At 40.1% G+C, this 20,929-nt stretch overlaps 1 protein-coding gene across 1 annotated transcript in view; it reads left to right on the top strand.

The window, feature by feature from the left end:
- Nucleotides 1–20,031, top strand: part of PCSK1 (proprotein convertase subtilisin/kexin type 1) — a 47,051-nt gene extending 27,020 nt beyond the window's left edge. Inside the window, exons 9-14 of the mRNA XM_072139865.1 lie at nucleotides 1,589–1,689; nucleotides 2,185–2,418; nucleotides 4,588–4,745; nucleotides 6,477–6,610; nucleotides 7,075–7,233; nucleotides 16,036–20,031. Coding sequence (XP_071995966.1) covers nucleotides 1,589–1,689; nucleotides 2,185–2,418; nucleotides 4,588–4,745; nucleotides 6,477–6,610; nucleotides 7,075–7,233; nucleotides 16,036–16,368 — 1,119 coding nt within the window. The 3' untranslated portion in view covers nucleotides 16,369–20,031. The remainder of the gene's footprint in view (nucleotides 1–1,588; nucleotides 1,690–2,184; nucleotides 2,419–4,587; nucleotides 4,746–6,476; nucleotides 6,611–7,074; nucleotides 7,234–16,035) is intronic.
- The last annotated feature ends 898 nt before the right edge of the window (nucleotides 20,032–20,929 follow it).

The raw sequence follows: 20,929 nt of genomic DNA, 5'->3' as shown, positions 1-20,929 counted from the left end.
ATCAAAAACACAAAACTGGCGCAAACACTTGTCAAATACATGTGCAAGCAGTTTGTACTTTCTTTTATGTGCAAAGTCAGAAAGAAAACTGGCGCAGCAGGCTCATTGTGCCACAGTGCATTATCCTCTTTGCATTACGGTGGTATTTGTCCTAAATACGAGCAAATGAATAGCCTTATATATTATTTGTGTATATATGAAATACATACCGTATATAATATCTTATTTTTGTTGATGTCTTATTGTGTTATTTGCTGCTGAAAGATCGGAGACAAGAATAAAAGCACAGTGCATAGTCAGGAATAGAGCTTCTTAAAAAAATCTTTTTTGCAATCCACTCAAGATGGTCATGTAATAAATCGGTTAACCTGAAATTATACAGTTTATTTCAGTATTTATTTTGCAAAGAATCTGCAAATAATTTTCAGAGGGAAAGGAAAAAGCAAGAGGAAAATGATGCCTCTACTTCTACCTTAAAAAAGGCTTCTCCCTCTACGTAAATGTATTTCTTTTAAGAAGTCTAGTAAAATGATGGGAGATAATAACCAAATCAATACGTTTGTTCCAAATGGAATAAACAACTATCTTATACAATTCTTTATTTAGTCTGTTTGCATGCAGTAGTTCAGTGTCATTAGTATTCAAAGTAGCCCGTAAATCCCCATTCTCCATGAGGATCACATGACCAGAACTTCCTCGACTCCCATGAAGTTTTGTCATCCTGTCATATGACATCCCTCCCCCTGTAGGGCCATCCATTTAGATACAGTGCACCTGTGTTTTCAAGGCTTCGGTGCTAAAACACTTTACAGCTGCCAGTAACCACGACCAGACTATAAAATTGACAAAAACCATGAGGAAAACATTTTTAGGTAATTTTTTGTGCTTCTTTGTGATTCATTTTAATTACAAATAAGTTAATATATAATTATTAGAAGTGAGACATCGCTCAGTATTTTAATACAAATAATTTCTATGCATTTAGTCTATTTCTATAGCACATTCTCTGTTCAATATCTTTTCATGGGACCCTATTTTCTTACATATATCATATATTTTATCTTCCAGTTAAGAGACATACTTTGGGGGTCATTTATCTTTTCTGTGTTATGTTGCTAGTATTTGCTCATCTTTTTCAAACCCAGCACCTTTTCATTTCTTATTTTGTCTATTAGCTGGTGTTAAATTTGTCTATTCAGTTAGTTTGTTTTTTTACATTTTTTTATGAAAAGTCTTAAAAAAATCTCGCACAAATGTCTTAAGCCACTTCTTTCCATTTTCTTTGTTTTCCTTAAGTCTGGGAATGTCTGGAGTTTTTTACGTCAAATAATTTCACAAATTTTAGACAATTTGAAAAGATAAATATCATTTGTGACATTTAGCACATGTGGAATAGAAGATAAATGTGTCTTACTTACTAATGTCTGGTGGTCTGGTGCATATTTCAAGAAGCCCCAAAAAGGCGCAAAAAATGCAATGCACCAAAAAAAGGCTCAAAAAGACAGGAAAAAAGGAAAAAGAATAAAGATAAATGACCCCCTTTGTGTTTCATACATTGACTCTTTTTGTTTTTTCTATCCAACTTTAGATAAGTGCAGATCTACATAACGATTGCACTGATTCACACACAGGAACCTCTGCGTCCGCACCGTTGGCTGCAGGAATCTTTGCTTTGGCTTTGGAACAAAAGTAAGAAATAAAAATATTAAGCAATTTACTTGTTTATCCCAAAACCATAAAGTCTAGAATATACATTAACAAATGATGTCAATAGAAGTTACATATTCTGTGCATGATAAAGTCTTAGCTTTTTACAGTGAAACCTGTCCTATAGTCTCTGACCACCCCCATATCAACGACAGATTTCCTATATTCCTATACATTTTCTATAAGACACGTGTACTATAAGAAGTAACATTCTTGTTGCTCATCTTCAAGTGTTTTCTTAAAGAAGATTTTCTATGTGTCTTATTTATTGTGGAACTGAAAATCTTTCTGAGGGAATCTTTACAAGGTGGAGGTCCTCTCAAACAGTTGGCCTTTGGGAGAGGTTTTACTTAATTCAGGAAATACATTTACATGGTTATGGTAGTTTCCGCAGTTTCAATATACAGGTTCTCTTTATGGAGCTAAAGTTGACAAATCAGAATTTCTGGGTCTAACATGTTTCTTTTCATTTATTAGCCCTAATCTAACATGGAGAGAAATGCAGCATCTTGTGGTCTGGACAAGCGAGTATGATCCATTAGCCAATAACCCTGGATGGAAGAAGAATGGAGCAGGTCTCATGGTGAACAGTAGATTTGGATTTGGTTTGCTAAATGCTAAGGCACTTGTGGATTTATCTGATCCAAAAACTTGGAAAGGAATTCCTGAGAAGAAAGTGTGTATTGTTAAAGACAGTAACTTCACACCAAGGTAAAATGTAAAGAGTAATCGTTGTCTCAAAACACTCTTTCCATATCTTTCATGTAGCCAGGACACAGGTCAACATGTTTTGATCTCCATTGCATATACTTTGGACTGTAGGTGACCACAATTGATAGAGATTTGTAAAAAAGACATAGAATTTTGTATATAGAGTGACCAAATCTCCATCAACACATTGCAGGGACATAACAAGGAGAATCAGGGCCCCATAGCAGACTTCTGAATGGGCCCCCCTTCCCTCTTAAAACCCATTTATACTTTCTTACACACATATACAGAATATACACATCACATATACACACACATACAGTGCTATATATAGAGGTACAGCATTTATGCACACATACAGCATATCAGAGATACACACACACATATACAGCATATATACATCACATAACTGGTATATACATATTATGCTGTACATAATATAACTATATATGTACATATAATATATGTGTATATAATATGTATATAATGGTGCACATCCTCTGTTCTTTAGTGTCAGGTCGCATGATGGGGCCCCCTAACACTGTGGGCCCCATAGCGGCGGCTATGGCTGCTACCACTGTAGTTACACCCCTGATTATTTGACACAATATTTTCCAGAATTTTCTATTAATTTTCTGTATATCATTTTTCAAATTTTCTATCATTTTCTATTACGGCGTTCAACTACTTCATCATTGCGTATTCACACCATAGAAATTACTGTAGAAGTCAAACCAAGATAATTGACTAATTTATCTTTCCGCTTACATTTTTATAATTCCATGTCATGGGGTAAATGAATGTCATGGAAGTTCGTAACATATCATTAGTGTACAAGGCGCGGAAAATAAGAAGCTGAGATTGAGAGAATATAATCATTCCTATTAAAATGATGATAGGCTGATGACATCTTCCCTTGACTATTCCAGGCCCTTGTAACATTTGACAAAACATATAATATTTCTATAATTTCTTCCCAATCAATTTTAATAATCATTTTATTACCACCATAGCTTGTAAACTATAGGAGACTACTCTGGAACAGGACATGTTAAATTATATATCATAATTAATTTAAATACCAAGGAACACAAAAATGAGTCTCTCTAGTAACAAATACAGTATAGCAACATCCCCAAGGAAACTCAGCTCAGAATCAGTAGTGGATTATTTGGGAAGGCTATTCTTCCAGGGTCCACTAGTTGCTTTTTATCATGTGACTTCAAATAAAGAAGTGGTTTTAGCTGGGCTAGAACTTTTTGTAATTTCGCTTGTATGGCAATATCGACTGGGCATAAAACAAACACATTTGACTTTTTTGGTAATTGCTCCAAAACATGGACTCCACAGAATCATCAGTACAAGATTATGGGGGAGGTTTATTAAAGAGTTTTGATCAGTGCCCTGCTAGTATAAGACGTCACACTATGTTTATCTTCTAAGTAATGTGACTTTTCTGTTCCAAACTTGGAATCTAGTTTTCAGGTGTCAATTGCCCTTATTCTTTAGTGTAAATATGAGTTTAATGGAATTGAAGAAAAGTCATCTATGCTTTTCCAACAGTAGAATATACTTTGAGGGGTGTTTATCACATTTTTGGTGGATTTGTGTCTTTTTCTGTGACTTTTTCACCCATCTAACAAAGTTTGCAAACGCTACGTTTTCCAGTGTTGCACCTGATTTATCTTTGGAATCCATATGTTTATGTTTAGAAAAAGCTGCACTTTTTTGTGTAAAAGTTGCTAGATGTTGGGAATTTTTTAGCAAAAAGAAAATTAGAATGTGTTGCTCAAATATTTGCAACTTTTGGGGGAACTGGTTTTCAGGGAACAGGTGTGTATTTAGTATTAGTGCAAGTTTACGCTCGGCCCACAGGGTTCGTAGAAATTCTGCCGTAGGTCTCCTGACCCGAAAATCATAGAGGCAGAATAGCAAAGCTTATTGCTTTAAGTAAAGTCTGGTAAACATACAAGGGGATTGTACTTTCAATCAAACTTCACTGTTTCATAGTTTATACGGTTGAAAAAGACACTTGTCCATCAAGTTCAACCAAGGAAGGGAAGGGATTGGATGAGGAAGGGATTTAGGGGAAACAATTCTATATAACATAGAAAAAAAAACCCTCAGCGTGGTTATTATTGTAAAAATATAACAATTAATATTTTGCAGAGATTTAAGATCAGCTGATGAAATTACAATTGAAATTCCCACTAAAGCATGTGAAGGACAAGACAACTACATCAAATCTCTAGAGCACTTACAGTTTGAGGCAACTATTGAGTACACACGCCGAGGAGATCTTCACATCGCCCTGACGTCACCATCAGGTATATATGAGTGTGACACACTCTCATTTATGGGATTGGATTAAACGCTTGAGGACCAAGTTGCATGTTATGTGACCTAATTGTAATTGATATTCAATGTTAAAGTTATTTTTATCAAAGTATCTATAGGGGTATAGAGAGATAGCAGTCATTCCAAGCTTCTGATGACATGTCATAAAACCCAGAATCAAGGTCTATAAACCAAGAACACTAACATGTAGATATGTGTCCCCTATGACAGGATCTGACCTGAAAAAAGGAGTTTAAAAATAATGCAAATTAGCTTAATTCACATCTATTGGGCCCAGAGCCCTTCAGGCTCAGTTGCATAGTTTTAAATGCATTGCTTCGTAAAAATCCACGGCATAAGAAGCTAAAAGAAGTGCGAGTCTTGCCACAGGGGGCTCTCAGCAGTATTTAAGTGTGCTTCCTTTACAATCCTTTATCTAGGTGTTAGATTACCTTTAAATTTACACAGGGCAAGTGTCTTCCCACTTGGTTTTATTAAATTTTTTTGTAAAAGGTAGTTTTTTCAAGAAAAACTTCAGTCTTTACAAGCCATTACACATAATGGACCACATTTACTTACCCGTCCTGCGTGATCCCCGAAAGTGCATTGTCCGACCGGAATGCACGGAATGAAGATTGTGCGGTTGATATCCTGCATCTATCGCTTCCCCGCTCAGATCTGCCCTAGTTCACCTTCTTCTTCCCGGTGCATGTAAGTGCATTGTCTTGCGACACAAATCGAATGTTAAATCCCGCGCTCAGTCCGAATCAGTTGGATCCTCTGACGGCCCGCCCCCCAATGTCACAGTGGCGCACCCTTGGTAAATAAGCCCCAATATACTGTATGTAACATAATATTATTGGTGTAATTATCCTAGCCTCGGGAGTTCTCCCAGCCTGATATCTCCTACTGGGGAAGTCTAACAGCAGAGCACTGTTAGACATTGTGTATTGTGCCCCTATATCTGCATGTCCTGCCTTTATCTCCAGCTACCACAAAGCAAGACATTGGTAATAAAAACAAGCCAAATTAAAGGAGGAGGCATAATAAGATATAGTTTGTGATATTGTTTTTCACTGGAGCCAATCCTTGAAGGTTAGGCTCTACTGTCATGTTATTTTTCAAGGAAACAGGGGCGTAACTACAATAGTAGCAGCCATAGCAGCCGCTATGGAGCCTGCAGTGTCAGGGGGCCCCGGCATCTGACCAAACACACAAAAGAATGGAGGATGTACACCATTATATACATATTATGCTCCACATGGTAGTGTATAATATGTATATAAAAAAGTCCACAGTACACAGCTGAGCCCAAAAATTCTGATAGAAGATGTCAGGGGAGAAGGAGAGGACAGCAGAATAACAAGACTAGGGATCTCTCATGTCTAATTACTGCCCCCATGTGGTCAGCAGCTACTGGGACAGATCTGTGAAGGGGAATATATATATATATATATATATATATATATATATATATATATATATCAGTGCATAAATGTGTGGATGTACATATATGTATATTTTCTGAGGGGGTAAGGTGCCACAATTAAAAGTCTGCTAGGGGCCCCTGATGCTCCTAGTTATGCCACTGAAAGGAGGTATAATTTTATTTTTATAAAACTACCTACATTTAATAGTTTGATTACTGCGGCATGAACTAGCAAATTAATAAACAGAACTGTAAGCAAAAATGTAATAATTTGTCATGTTATTTTATGCAGGAACCAAAACTGTTCTTTTGACTGAACGAGACAGAGATACATCTACAAAGGGTTTTAAAGATTGGGCTTTTATGTCTGTCCACACCTGGGGAGAAGATCCGGCTGGAACATGGACTGTCAAAATTACTGATTTGGTAAGAAGGACAGAGATCATCTAAAGGCATTCACACAATGGGGCTTATTTACTAAGGGTCCGCGGACGCACTTTTGTTGGACTTTCTGACTTTTTTGGGCCCACGACTGTTTTGCGTGGCCGTGACAGGTAATTAACAGGGGATTATGTCGCACGCGATCGGATTGTGGCGCAGCTGCGCTGGCTTTCATGCGACAGAAATCGAGGGGGGGGTGAGCTGTCGACCGATCCGACGTTTTCGGACTGAGCGCAGGATTTAACTTTAAGCCTGAGTGGGGAAGCGACACATGCATGATATCGGGCGCACGATCTAAGTGAATTGCGACACAGTGCAATTGCACGTTCTGTGAACTCCTCCGGAGGGGTAAGTAAATGTGCCCCAATGTATTGTTGTTCTTTGATCCTTATGCTGTAAGTTGGTGTGAGCAAATGTGTAAAAAAGTTTTTATTTTTACTATATTGCAGTCTCCAAGAAAGGAAAATGAAGGTAGAATTGTTAGCTGGAGCCTGATTATGCATGGAACGTCAACCCGTCCAGACCACATGACGAATCCCAGAGTGTACACTTCCTACAATGTTGTCCAAAATGATCGAAGAGGTACAGAGAAATTAGCTATTCAAAAGGTATGTGATCACTCAGCAACTGGATAGTTGCATCGCTTACTGCTTTTCTTTTAAATGATAACACCCATATTGAAATTTTGGTAAAAGTATGCTGCAATATTCCCTAAACATTATTAAACTGAGGCCCTACAATAAACATGCATCACCTATCCACCGGAAGGGTGATAATTTATGATCACTAATGGGTCCGATTGGGACCTTACTATAAGGTGCGATGTGTGAATGTTGGGAGTTCATCAACTGGGACATTCACCAATCACAAGGACAGGGGTTCTGTGTCTCCCAATAATTTAGAATGGGGGCGTGCATGCACTTTCCCACTACATTGATTAGTAAGACTTTAACAGACTATGGCGCTGTTCATATGTTCCGGATAGATTGTGTTTTTTTTTTTTTTTGCAGATAAAAAGTATTTATTTCTTTATCAAAAAAAGCATACATGTCAAAACATCACAGGAAGAAATTACTTCTCACAGGAAGATACAATTGTGTGACATGGTTATCGTAACAGTTCTCAGAAAGAAATACACTTCAGACTTCACAGGAAGTAGTTCCTTCTCATCAGGAAATACATTTAGATGTCCTTATTACCATGATTCAACTATACTCAACCTAAGTAACCATCTTAATGAGCTACATACAATACCCACCCCCCCTCTTCCCCCACCCTACCCTGGGGAAAAAAAAAAAAAAAAAAGAAAAAAGGGGAACCCTACTGCCAGATGTTCCAGAATTTCGATTTGCTTGATCTTAAAGATTTAGATTTAGCCAAGCTACATTCAAAATGTTTTATCTTAAACGACAGGTTAAGCCACTGTTCAACTTTTGGATACTCCTTAGATCCCCATCTCCGCACAATACATACTAAAGCTATGTTGATCAATTTGGTTATTAGTTTCCCATAACTTTGTTTCATCGACTCACTTTCAAAAAGGCTAAAGATGGCGGTGCCTATGGTGGGTCTTAGGTCGACTTGGAGCTTAGCTGATATTTCCGCGAAAACTCCCCCCCAATATGTTTGGATCCCCGGGCACAGCCAGACCAGATGGAAAAAGTCTGCCTCTGCAGTCTGACACTTCCAGCACTTCGAGTTTTCCCTAATCTTCATTTTAAAGAGGTCCATTGGTGTATAATATACCTGGTGAATAACAAAAAAGTGTATAATCCTGTGATTCCAGTTAATAGAGCCTTTTTTAATATTTTTGTGAACTTCCCCCCATTCTTTATCATCAAAAACCCCAACAATACTTTCCCATTTGCTTCGTGACTTGTGTTTAATTGTATTTGTGAAGCCATCTCTTATATATTTGTATATTTTAGAAACCACCTTATTTTGATTACTTGCTTTCCTAATAAAATCCAAACAATCATGTGTATCCAAGTGATATTCGTTAAATCGTGTGTTCGCCTTTATTGCATGTACTAATTGAAAATACCGCATCCAATCCCCATTCTTTAACCCGTACCTCTCTTGTAGTGTAGAAAAGGGAATCACTTGATCACCGTCTTTTATTTGGAAAACATATTTAATCCCCCGGGTCAACCAAAATTTAGTATCTGGGAGTTTCCTTAATTCAGATAACTTTTCATTTTCCCATAGTGGGGTTTCCTGCAGATATCCCTGGAGCTGTAAAATTTTCTTAAATTTTCTCCAAGCCCTCACTATTGTTTTCCCTAAGGCCCATTTCCCCAGCGCCATCTTCCCTACCTGTGAACTTTCTAATAGCTCAAAAATTGTTTCTGTTTCCCCTCCGCCTAACCGGATCAATTTCATGCACAGATCATTGTCTTTCCAGTTAACTAGCCGACCAATCTGGGCTGCGAGGTAATACCCCTGAAAAAAGGGCAGTCCCAGACCTCCCTCACCCAGGGGGCTATACAGGTATTCCATTTTGATCCGTACTTTTTTCCTTCCCCAGATCAGTTTGTTAAGGAGGGATTCAATTAGTCTAAAAAAGGAGGTATCGATCCAAATCGGGGCGGTGGACAAAACATAGAGGATTTGGGGAAGGACCACCATCTTTATTAACACGATCCTATCAGCCCTGGACAGAGGGAGCCCACTCCAATTATGGATTCTTCCCTTAATATTTTTCATCATAGGTTCTAAATTCAGCTGATAGAATTCGCTTATTTTAACCGATACTTCTATTCCTAGATATCTAAAATTCTCCACACATCGTAGTTGCTCTGTTTTTGTCACCCATTCTTTGGATTCCCTATCCAAGGGCATCACGTTAGATTTCCCCCAGTTTACCTTAAGTCCTGATCGGGAACCAAACTCCTCAACAATTTGGATAGCTCTCGGTATGGAGCTAGGGGAGTTGCGCAGGAACATCACCACATCATCTGCATAAAGGCAGATCTTGTCGCTATCGCCCCCGCATCCCCCCCCTTTCACCTCCTCTGAGCTTCTTATCTTCATCGCCAGAGGCTCAATATACAGAGCGAACAATAGGGGGGACAGGGGACATCCCTGTCTCGTGCCCCGTGTTAGCCCGAAGGTGTCAGAGTCCCTATTCCCCATTCTAATCCTAGCCAATGGAGCATTATACATACTCTTCACCATATCGGTAAATTTGTCTCCCAGACCGAATCTTCCTAACGTTTCCCATAGGAAACTCCACTCCACCCTGTCGAACGCCTTAATAGCGTCTAGTGACAGGATGGAGCGGAGCCCCCCCTCCCCCATTTCCAGCGCCGCGTACAACCTCTGGATGCAGTCTCCCGTCCTTCTATTAGGGATAAAACCGTTCTGATCTTTGTGGATCAGCTCGGATATCACTTTTTGCAGTCTCAATGCTAGTACCTTGGATAGGATCTTCAGGTCCGTATTCAGTAGGGAAATCGGACGGTACGAGGCCGCATCCAGAGAGTCCTTGTCCTTCTTCGGGATGAGCACAATAACTGCCTCTGACATTGAACCAGTGACCCTTCCCCTGCTAAAGCACTCCTGAAACACCATCAATAACTTGGGAAGGAGGAGGTCGCTATATTTTTTATAGAGGCTAAATGGGAGCCCGTCCGGGCCTGGAGATGTGTCTTTGCTAAATGTTTCTAAAGCCTTTTTTAATTCCTCTATGGTGATTGGGGCGCCTAAGATCTCTCTATTATGGTCTGATGTTTGTGGAAGCTGAATGCCTTCCAAATATTCTTTATTTCTCTGTTGGCTAGCTACCAGCTCAGATTGGTATAATTCCATATAGAAGTCCCTCAGGATTTGCATAATCACAACTGGGTCCCTAGTGACTTCCCCCTCTTTATTTCTTAATACCGTAATTAAGCTGTTGGGGTTGGCATTACAAATTTTATTGGCTAAATATTTCCCTGGCTTACCCCCTTCCACAAAAGAGTTCTGTGCTTGGAAAAACATCCTATGTTGGGCCTTCTCCGTGGCAAATGTAGACATCGCCTCACTGGCATGCAGGACTTTCTCCCTATTCTCTTCTGTTGGATGTTCTAGAAACGTTTTTTCCCAACTAGCTAACTCGTTCTTTAGTTTTAGTTCTTTCTGTCCAAATTGAGCCCGCGATCTTCTAATATTCCTGGAGTACAGTTCCTTCATATACATTTTAAGTGTGTCCCAAGCCGCGGCAAGATTAGACGAGGTGGCATTCACCTCCCAAAACCACTGAACCTCGTCGCTTAAGGCAATTTGTGGGTGCAAAATTGTAATCCAGTATGGGTTCAGTTTAAACCTCTTACATTTTATTTCCCCCGACTTAATTATTACCATGACGGGGGCGTGATCTGATATAGTAATACTTTCGTAAACCATCTTACGAATCAGACCCAAAAAAGGGAGATTTACCAGACTTAAATCAATGCGGGATAGAACATTATATGATTTGCTCTTGCATGAAAATGCCCTACGTGCCCCATAGAGTTCTCGCCATACATCCACCAGGCCCAAATCCTCACAGAGATGCGAGAGTTTACTCCTTTGCTCTATTCTGCTGTCCATCCTCTGGGCTGTCCTCAATCTGTCTTTACCCTCATCCATAACCATATTGTAGTCTCCCGAAATCATTAAGGGGCAATTCCCATAGTCCTCATTAAATCTAATCAATATATTAAACACCTCCAATGATGCTGGGGGAGGGAGATATACGAACGCCAATGTGACTTTCAGTCCGTTGAGTCGGCCATGTAGGAAGATAAATCTTCCCAAATTGTCCACCTTAGACCCAATGATCTCAAAGTCAACATCCTTATGTATCAGGACTGAGACCCCCTTGGAATAATTAGAACCAAATGTATGAAATTCCCTTCCAACCCATCTTTTCTGTAATCGGTAAACATTCTCGGGAACCAAATGGGTCTCTAGCAGACATATAATTGCGGGAAGATGTTTCCTTATGGCATCAAAAACTTGGCATCTTTTTATTCTGTCATTTGAACCTCTAATGTTCCATGTTAGTATACGCGTGTCAGTTGTCATTCCTCAGCGAAAGGGAGAAAAAAAAAAAAAAAAAACATCCCAGCGGGACCCATTCCTCCCCCCCCCCATGTGACCTACGGCATCTCTAGTCCGCAGATCTCCAACCTCCCCTCCTGCGCCCTCCTCCCCTCCCAGACACGCGAATCCACCAATAAACAAATTCTGTTTAACTTTAGAGACCCTCCTGGTCTAGCCAGCTAGTTGCTTCCTGCGCCGAGGGGAAAAACCACGATTTTTCTTTATAAACAATACGCAATTTTGTGGGAAACATTAAAGCATATTGTATGTTGGCCTCCCTTAGTCTTTTTTTAACTTCTCTGAAGCTCGCTTGTTTCATTTGCGTCTCTTTTGAGAAGTCAGGATAAATCGAAATTTTACTGTCTCTGAGTTTTTCAGGAATTCTCTCTCTGTTCTGTCTCAGAATATAATCCCGATCCCGTGCGTTGACTAATTTGGCCAAAGTGGTTCTGGGGGCCGAGCCGGGGGGTGGTTTCTTAAAGGGGACCCGGTGTGCCCTCTCTACACCAAAAGCAGAAGAGAAACCCTCTCTCCCAAACATGTCTATCAGCCATTTTTGTATTTGGTCTGACATATCCTTTTCCTGTTCTCCCTCCTGGAGACCGATGATTCTAATATTTGCCCGCCTAGACCTGTCTTCGAGATCGATGAGCTTTTCCTGTATTTTCTGTGTCTCTCTTTTGTTACGGTCGACCTCTATTGTCATCTCCTTCATCCTATTTTCTATGTTCTTACAGCTATTTTCAAAACTTTTTGCCTTCTCCCTCATGCTCTTAATCTCCTCTCTAATGGTTATCATCTCTTCTTGTAGGGAGCTGATCTGTGTGTTTATAGTCCCAATGGCTATCTTGGATTCCTCTACTGAGGTTTTCGTCTCTTTGACTACTGATAGGATTTCTGATAAGGTCTCTTTCAGTTCCGCGGGGAGTCCCTCTAACCGGGAAGTAGCCGTGCTAGAACCCTCTCCCACTTCCTCAGTTTCTTTGGGGGGCTGTCTAGTTTTTACCGGTGAGGCCTTCCACATCTTATCAATTCCCCCTCCCGATTTGCGCTGAACATTTTTGGGTCCCATTGTTCTTCAATTTTGCTACGGGAAGAGAGGTTCCGACAGTGGTTACCAGCGGGATGGCTCAGGGTTATACTTAGCTTACCCTGCCCCAACTACCTTTTACCCCCTCTTTCCTATGCAGACTCCACGCTGCGCAGACTGGGTTTCAGAGCGGGTCTAAACACCTTGCGAGGTCGCCAATCATTCAATCTATCTGCATGAGAAGGCGAGCAATATTCATAGTGCTGACCCCGGACCTCAGATATTCAACATCCCCTAAGAGTACCCCATAAAATGTAATCACTTCTATAAATATCGGGGGGTAGGTGCAGTTTCTCAAGTGCCTGGTTTGTCTCAGGTGTGGCAGTGGGGCAACACCAGAGCTGCCAGCTACTTAACAGCCTCAAAAAATACCTAGTTTAACCTGGTCCCTTTCAACCGGGTGAATATGAGAAGAGCTACAGTAATTTCACTGTTATCTCCATTTACACTAATTTCACCACTTCTTTTAATAGGCAATACGCCAGGAGCAGTCATACAGTCATTGATGTAGCTATTAAAGGTGAGGTTTGCTCCAGACAAACCAGGTGACCCGATCATATGAGTAGTCAATACTATAGCTGAACAGTTATCTCAGTTTGCGCTGATTTCACCACCCCTTTAAGCAGACAGTACGCCGGGAGCATTCATGCCGTCCTTGGTGTAGCTGTTGAAGGTAAGGTATGCTCCAGAAAAACCCAAAGGTCCGACCATATGAGCAGGCAGTACTAAAATTTATCAGATATCTCAGTTTACACTAAATTCACCACTTCTTTTAATAGACAATACCCCGGGAGCATTCGTGCAGTCTTTGATGTAGCTATTAAAGGTGAGAGTTGCTCCAGGAGAACCAGGTTGCCCAAACGTATGGGCGGACAGAGCTGAAACTTAACAGTTATTTCAATTTACACTGATTTCACCACCTCTTTTGACAAACAGTACACCAGGAACGTTCGTGCACTCATTAATGTATCTGTTAAAGGTGATGTATGCTCCAGGAAAACCAGATGGCCCGCTCCTATGGGCAGTCAGTACTGTAACTTAACAGTTATCTCGGATTGCACTGATTCCCTCCTCTCTTTTGACAGACAATACGCCGGGAGCATTCATACAGTCATTGATGTAGCTATTAAAGATGAGGTTTGTTCCGGGTAAACCAGAAAATCATCCCAATATGTTCACATGTCGCACACCACCTTCCAGTGTCTTAGCATCGATATACAATCAGCGGAAAAAGTTAACCAGTTCAAGGTGGAGCAACGCAGAGCGCGTGTCCTCTTGATGCTATAGTCTTTGGGAGCACAGCCCCAGTTAGGGGGCTTAGCGTTTGTTTTCTGAGAGGGTCTGCCCGCTGCACTGGGCAAACCTTCAATTACCAACTTAGCCCGGGAAGCACCACCAGCCGGGCAATCCAATGCTCACGATCCACCTCCGACCCAGCCCTCCGGTCGGCTCTCCCCACCAAAGGGCACAAATGCAAATATCAGATGGTAAGGTCAGGTTCGTCTTACCAGAGTTCAGTTGACCGTCCACAGCCCGCTCCGGGAGCTCCCTGGTGATCAGTGGTTCAATAAGTGCAGTAGCTCACCGTATCCAGCTTCTCCCCCCGACTGCCGTTCTTTCTAGCGCCGGGTCCTTTTCACCAACGTGTCTTGGGGTAAAGGTGCAACAGAGGAGGTGAATCCTGCTCCCTTCCCGGTTCCGTTCAGCTCCAGGTTGACCGCCCCCATCGGGACCGCTGGCGCCTCCACGCGCCGGCTAGAGAGGTACGGCGTTGTCCATTATGCGCGCCCACCCCTCACTCTGTGTTTTGCCGGACCACTCCTCGGACAGCGTGGAGAGCCGGTTCCCGTAGCCGGGATGCAGTGTCCAGCTCCAGCGCCCAGTTTCGTCCCGTCCCGTCTCCTGGTGAGGGGACTCCAGGAGCTTCACATGGCGGGCTCGTGTCTAGGAAAGGGAGGAGCGGCAGCGGCGCGACGTGCGTTACGTCATGACGCTACCGATGCGCTCCCCTATAGTTACGTCATGACGCGGATAGATTGTGTTTAGAAACACAATTCAACCAGCATGAGGAGGGTTTCCCCTGTTACCTATTGCTTGCATTGGTATAAACCCAATCCAATAGGAACATGTGAACGCAGCCTGAAAGATAAGCCGTTATAGTACTTAAAAGGTCTTTAAATTAGCTAAATACAGATGAACAACAATACATAACAAATTGCACAGTGCCATTTTTACCAGACTAAAATGCAAAAGCAGTGTGTGAAAAATTAAGTACCACCTTACTGCTTCCATAGACCCACCACAAGCTTCTGTATTCATTTGGGGACGCTGTTCTTGTGATCCGCAGAGTCCCACCACCAGAACACATCGGCAACGTATTCCCTATACAGTGGTTAGGAAAAACCTTGCAGGCATCGGACAACCCCTTCAAACATGTTCCGTTTAGGGTATATTCACACTGTATAAAATCCTTCTATCTATATAACCCGTTCAGGGCTCAGCTCTTTTTGTTTTTGTGTTCCTGGTTTTTACTCCATTCATCCAAAAAGCTATAACTTTAAAATGTTTCTGTTTAGGCTTTTTATCTGAGGCACAAATTGTACTTTTTAGTGATGCAATTTAATATTTCATGCAATGTACTGGAAAGCTGGAAAAAAAAATTCCTGTAAAATTGACAAAAAAACACATTTGCAGTGTTTTCTTTTGGGCTATGTTTTTATGTTTTTTGGGGGGCTCCAAATGACACCTCCCCTTTATTCTTTAGGTCAGTATGATCACAGCAATAAAACATTTATATAGGTTTTTATGAGGTTGTAAATCCTTTATACAAGAAAAAAAAGCTATTTTGCCAAAATCTTTTTCATATTTTGGTGTACAGAGCTCATGTGTCATTTTTAATGGAACTTGTTGGTGTTTTAATTGATATATGACTGTGATAATTTTTTATTTAAATATTTATGGATGGAAAAATTCAGGTGGCGATTCAGACTCTTGGGCGCTATCTTCCGGTATGATGTTCACAGCTGTGAATGCCTAAGATAGCAGAGTGCTGTATTCCACAATTTGTGATGCTCCCATACAATTGAACGGATCGGCAAGGCACATGCACAGATTGAGGCTACACCCATTAGTGAGACCAGGACCCTGGTTCTCTGGATTGGTGAGGGACCCTCACCAATCAGTTTGTTATACTCTATCCTGTAGGTACAATGCCTTTATCTATGATAACTAATTGTGTTTTAACTAATTTCAGGCACCTAGTGAGGAAATAGTAGTTACAGAAAAACCAAGAGCTACTCCAGAGAGCGATGAAGTAAATGAAGAAGTGAAATCAAAAGCAGTTCTACACCTCCTGAAGAACGCCTTCGACAGAAAAGGGGCCTCATATGTCCAGGAACAGAATGGAATTCCTAAACACCATTATTACTACGCTCTGGATAAAATAAGCAAGCAGCCGGATGTGGAAGACAGAGACAACAGCTTATACAATGACTATATTGATCAATTCTATAAAGACAAGTCCTACAAGCACAGAGATGATGTTCTATTGCAAGCTTTTCTGAATATTGTAGACCAAGAGTCCTAGATTTTAGTTTGCTTTTTAATGTTGGAACCATGCCACCACTCATTATATTTTAATTGCAACAAACTTCAATTTTAATGATATTGCCAAAAAATGCACACTGTAGATATATAGTATGTATTCCAGGAAGGATTCCGTCTGCCAGACTAGGTGTAAAAACTTAAAATAGTCCCTGACAAAACCCACACACTTCATGCTCTAGCGAAAGTGTAAAATTATTCATAGTAACCGGATTCCTTTATTCTGCAGAAACTGCAATTACGGTAAAATAAATCAATTTCAGTTGTAATAAACTTGAATTGCAGGCAAAAAATTCACTCAATTTTTTAGGGTACATTCACACGAACCTGTGTAGGATTGCGCTGGAGAAGGGGAGGGGTGAGCACACGGGGGAGAAGCGTAGGGCCTGTGCCGTAACATGTCCTATATTTTGCTTCGCATGGTCACACACTGTGACCAGGCGCCATAGGCATCAATGGGGAACGATGTGCGGCCGCAAATTGTGCAGCCGGATATCGGTCCCCATTACATTTGTGGGAATGAGCCCTTAGATATACATGAGGAGGTATACAATGTAATGTCAACATACTATTTTATGTATTTATACATTATATTACATGTTTTGTTCCTATAAGAAATATATTTTTTCTACATAAAAACATATCATTCCTATCTACAAAATAAATAACTATTTCCATATAAAACATATAAACATATTTTCTTAGTGTTCTGCATTCCTGGGTAATAAATCTTGGAAATATTAGTATATTGACAACTGGGTTTTACTATTCGCCTTGTTAATAAAGTTTATAGTGTCTGACACTGTAAGCACCAATCGGACCAAGATGACCAAATTATCAATGTATTCATACATTTCCAGGAGGATTAAATAAGAAATGTCCCGATGCAGAAATCTAAGAAAAGATCTCTAGGATGGCGAACAAAGTTTCTAAAATCTAGGCTTCAGGAGAGTCTGATGGACCTCTTTAAAATAGGAACCTATATCCAAGAGTCAATTGGGGACATTACACATTTAGGTTTTGTTGTTATCAAAAGACCCATTTAAAGGCATTTCCAGGATTAGAAAAACATGGATTTTTTTTTGCAGAAAGAGCGCCACACCGTCAATAGGTTGTGTGTGGTATTGCACTTCACCCTTATTTATATTTATGAACCTGAGCTCCAATACCATGCACAAGACATTGGGGGGCTTTGACTATGCCTTCTCTGTAAGTTATTTGGTGGAGAAGGCATGTATTAGGCCCCATCTCTGACAGTTTTTTGCTTTTTCTGCACACAGCTTTGGGCGTGGTTAGGCGGAGATGGGGGCAGGCATGGGGCAACCACTCTAAATGCCCCAGGTCATTTAACTATAGTTTACGCCAGAAATCTGTCAAAGACTATAGCTGAAATCTCCACTAAGTCAGACTTTGGTGTAAACATGTCTGACCTGGTGGAAATTGCTTCCGGGAACTACTATATGGTTGGAGGAATTTTTCTAATCCTGGACAAGGACATATCAACATGATTGACCTTCTTGATCATTGCCCAACACGAGATGCTCCATGCTGTAGCTCTATATTAAATATTATGAAAGAGTATATACTGTAAGAAATATACATATATATTAGACTATTTTTGTACAACTCTCCATAGCATATCTCGCTAAGCCAATAGAGTTGATGAAATGTATGAAATTTTTTACCTTGGACTCACAATATAAGATGTAAAATACACATATTTATATTTTATTAATTTGCCAATATTTATTAACATAGTTCCACTCCATTTCTGTCATTCTTTAGATATTATCTATTGAAAAGTTGTGTATTTAATGAATTCATGGTGAAAAGTAAAATCTTGAAATGGTAATATTATTATTGATACATAGTTTTGAATAACCCAACAATTTATTTGTTCCAAAAACCATCCTGTTAGTATTTGGATCTGCATCTGATCTTAAAAGGCATGTAAAGGGCTTTGCCCATGCAGACTATTTGTGACATACTGGGGCACATTTACCAAGGCCCTTGCACTAGTTTTCTGTTGGACTTTGCACGTTCTTTCAGGTGTAAATTCAGTTTGACTGTTCTTAGTAAATGTGCCCCACTGTATCCACATATGCACATTTGTTGTGCCACCATATGCGGTCCATGCACATTGCAGTGTTGTTTTATCATCAGAAAAACATCTTTTCTTATGGCAAATGCTTGGCTAATGATGGTTGTCATTCTACTCCGACTGTAGAATGTAAAAGCAGTAATGCAATTTGCATAGTAGTCAGAACCATTGTATGTGAGGGCACCAGGTTTTGACCCACAGAAGTTTTTTCACAAACATTCATTTTGTGGATATGGGTAAGTATTCAATCAGCATTGTGACCCACAGTGATCAAGAGAAGGAGGGAACTTGTCTTCCCTGTTTTAGTATACTCTCAGATCTAATTTCTTGGACACGTTCAGCATGTACACCACGGAAGCTTCCAACACCCATCCTTTGTCTGCTCACTATAAGTTGCATCTAAGATGTGGATGTTCCCCCAGTTACGTCACTTGGAAGGCACCCGAAACATCACTTCCTGAAGCTGATGTTTGCTTCTCCTGCTTTCTGTGGGAGAAGGCTGAAGAGGTGGATGTATCCCATTGTATTAGCATACAATGGGATATGTTGCTGTACTCTGTCACATGTAGGTGCAGTATGGGGACCACAAGTCTCATAATCACTGTGGGTTGAAGCAGTCAGACTTAGGCCCCTTGTACACAAACGTATGCTCCGGCCATGTGTGCAGGAGAGAGAAGGGGTGAGTGCTTCTCACCCCTACCCTCTCCATTGAAAGTAGGACGCTGTGCAGCCCCCCGACTGGGTGATTGCACCGTGACTGGGTGCCATAGACGTGGCTGCTGCCTTGGCAACGGCTCCTATATGTACGTGTGCAAGGGGCCTTCAGCTTATAAATTTTAAAGGTGTCTCATCTTCTGGACAAAAATCCAATATTATATATATTTTACACTTTTTCATACAGTGGACCAATCCTTGGATAATGCTTGTGCCTCAAGAAAAAAATAAAAAGCTAATAAATTCGACAACTTGGATAATGCATGTACTATACAGTGTTTATTTTATTTTACTGCTTTCTAGCCGCTAATCACAGTCAAATCAACCTTAATGTGATTCTAATAGAAATCCTCCTTATTAATGTCAAGTTAGTTCAAATTCCTGGTGAAGAGGAGATTTATTAAAAATGTCTGAGAGCAAACCTGTTCTAGTTGATCACATCAGAGTTCAGCTTTGATTTTTACACAGAAATTTAAAAAAAATGAAAGCTGAGCTTTATAGCGAAAAATGACTACAAATTTACAATTATATCAGTCTGTAATCCCAAGAACACACAAAGCTGTTTAAGCATTTTGCTTTATCTGCTACGGGACAAAATACATCAAGAAGTTATGTCTAATTATCGCAATCTACTTTCCTTTATTTAACCATGCTTTTTTCTTATGTGATTTCTTTCCATCCCCAATTATGTCAATTAAAACCTTTCCATTGAAAATTACATTCCATTAAATAAAGCTTTTAAAAATGGCATGTTCCAACAACAGTACCAGTTATGTGATGTGATGTTATACTTTATTTTGTCTATTGAGCATAATACATTGTGGAAGCAGCCATCCTAGTGTGTGTTTTTGAAATTAAAATGAATATAAGATTATGTGGGTTGGATACATTATACATATGTAGGGAACTAAAAGAGGTTTTCCCATCTTGTGTATTTATGATGTATCCACAGGTGCGGGTCTCACCTCCAGGACATGTGCCAATCTCAAGAACAGGGGTTCAATGACTTCCCTCCCATGGCCTGGCTGAGAGTTTTTGGCACGTGCAAATTGTGTTCCTTTCCCTATCCAATCCAATTACTTCTCTTTCATCGCTTGGTTGAACTTGATGGACATCAACTATACTAACTATGTAACTATGCTTGGCAACTATACATTCAAATATATAGAACCTTTGAAAATATCCCAGTTTGTAGGCTAAACTATTCTGGTCTTTCCCGTGGATGCGCATGCATCGGAAACGACATTCCTTAGCATTTGGATAGGATCACGTATCCTGTGGATATGTCATAAAAACACAAGATGGGAAAACCCCTTAAGTAGAAGGTAAAATAAGTAAAATAAAATTCTAAACATTAGGGCAGATTTGCTATTGCTCTGATATCTGAAGACATTTTGATAATATAACAGAAGTAACTACATGATCATTATTTTCAAATAATTTAATGTAAAATGGATATTAAGACTTCTGAGGTAATAGAGGTGATTATTATTAGAGGGGTTGGCCACTTTACCTCATGTTATTTGTAATGTGTGTGTAAGTGTGGGGGGCACAAAAACTCAAATAAAAAGATAAATATAAAAAAAAGTGTGGGGGGCAGGGTATTAGGTAATTTAGTAAGTTTGGTAAATTACCTTATATCTGCACCCTAAACTTACACACATATTACAAAAAACATAAGGGAAAGTGACAAAACGCTTTAAGTCTCAAAAAAACACAATAACAGTCA

Source organism: Engystomops pustulosus, chromosome 1 (genome assembly GCF_040894005.1).
Source record: "Engystomops pustulosus chromosome 1, aEngPut4.maternal, whole genome shotgun sequence".
NCBI lineage: Eukaryota > Metazoa > Chordata > Amphibia > Anura > Leptodactylidae > Engystomops > Engystomops pustulosus.
Note: the sequence above shows the minus strand (reverse complement) of the source record. Positions and strands in the feature narration are given on the sequence as shown.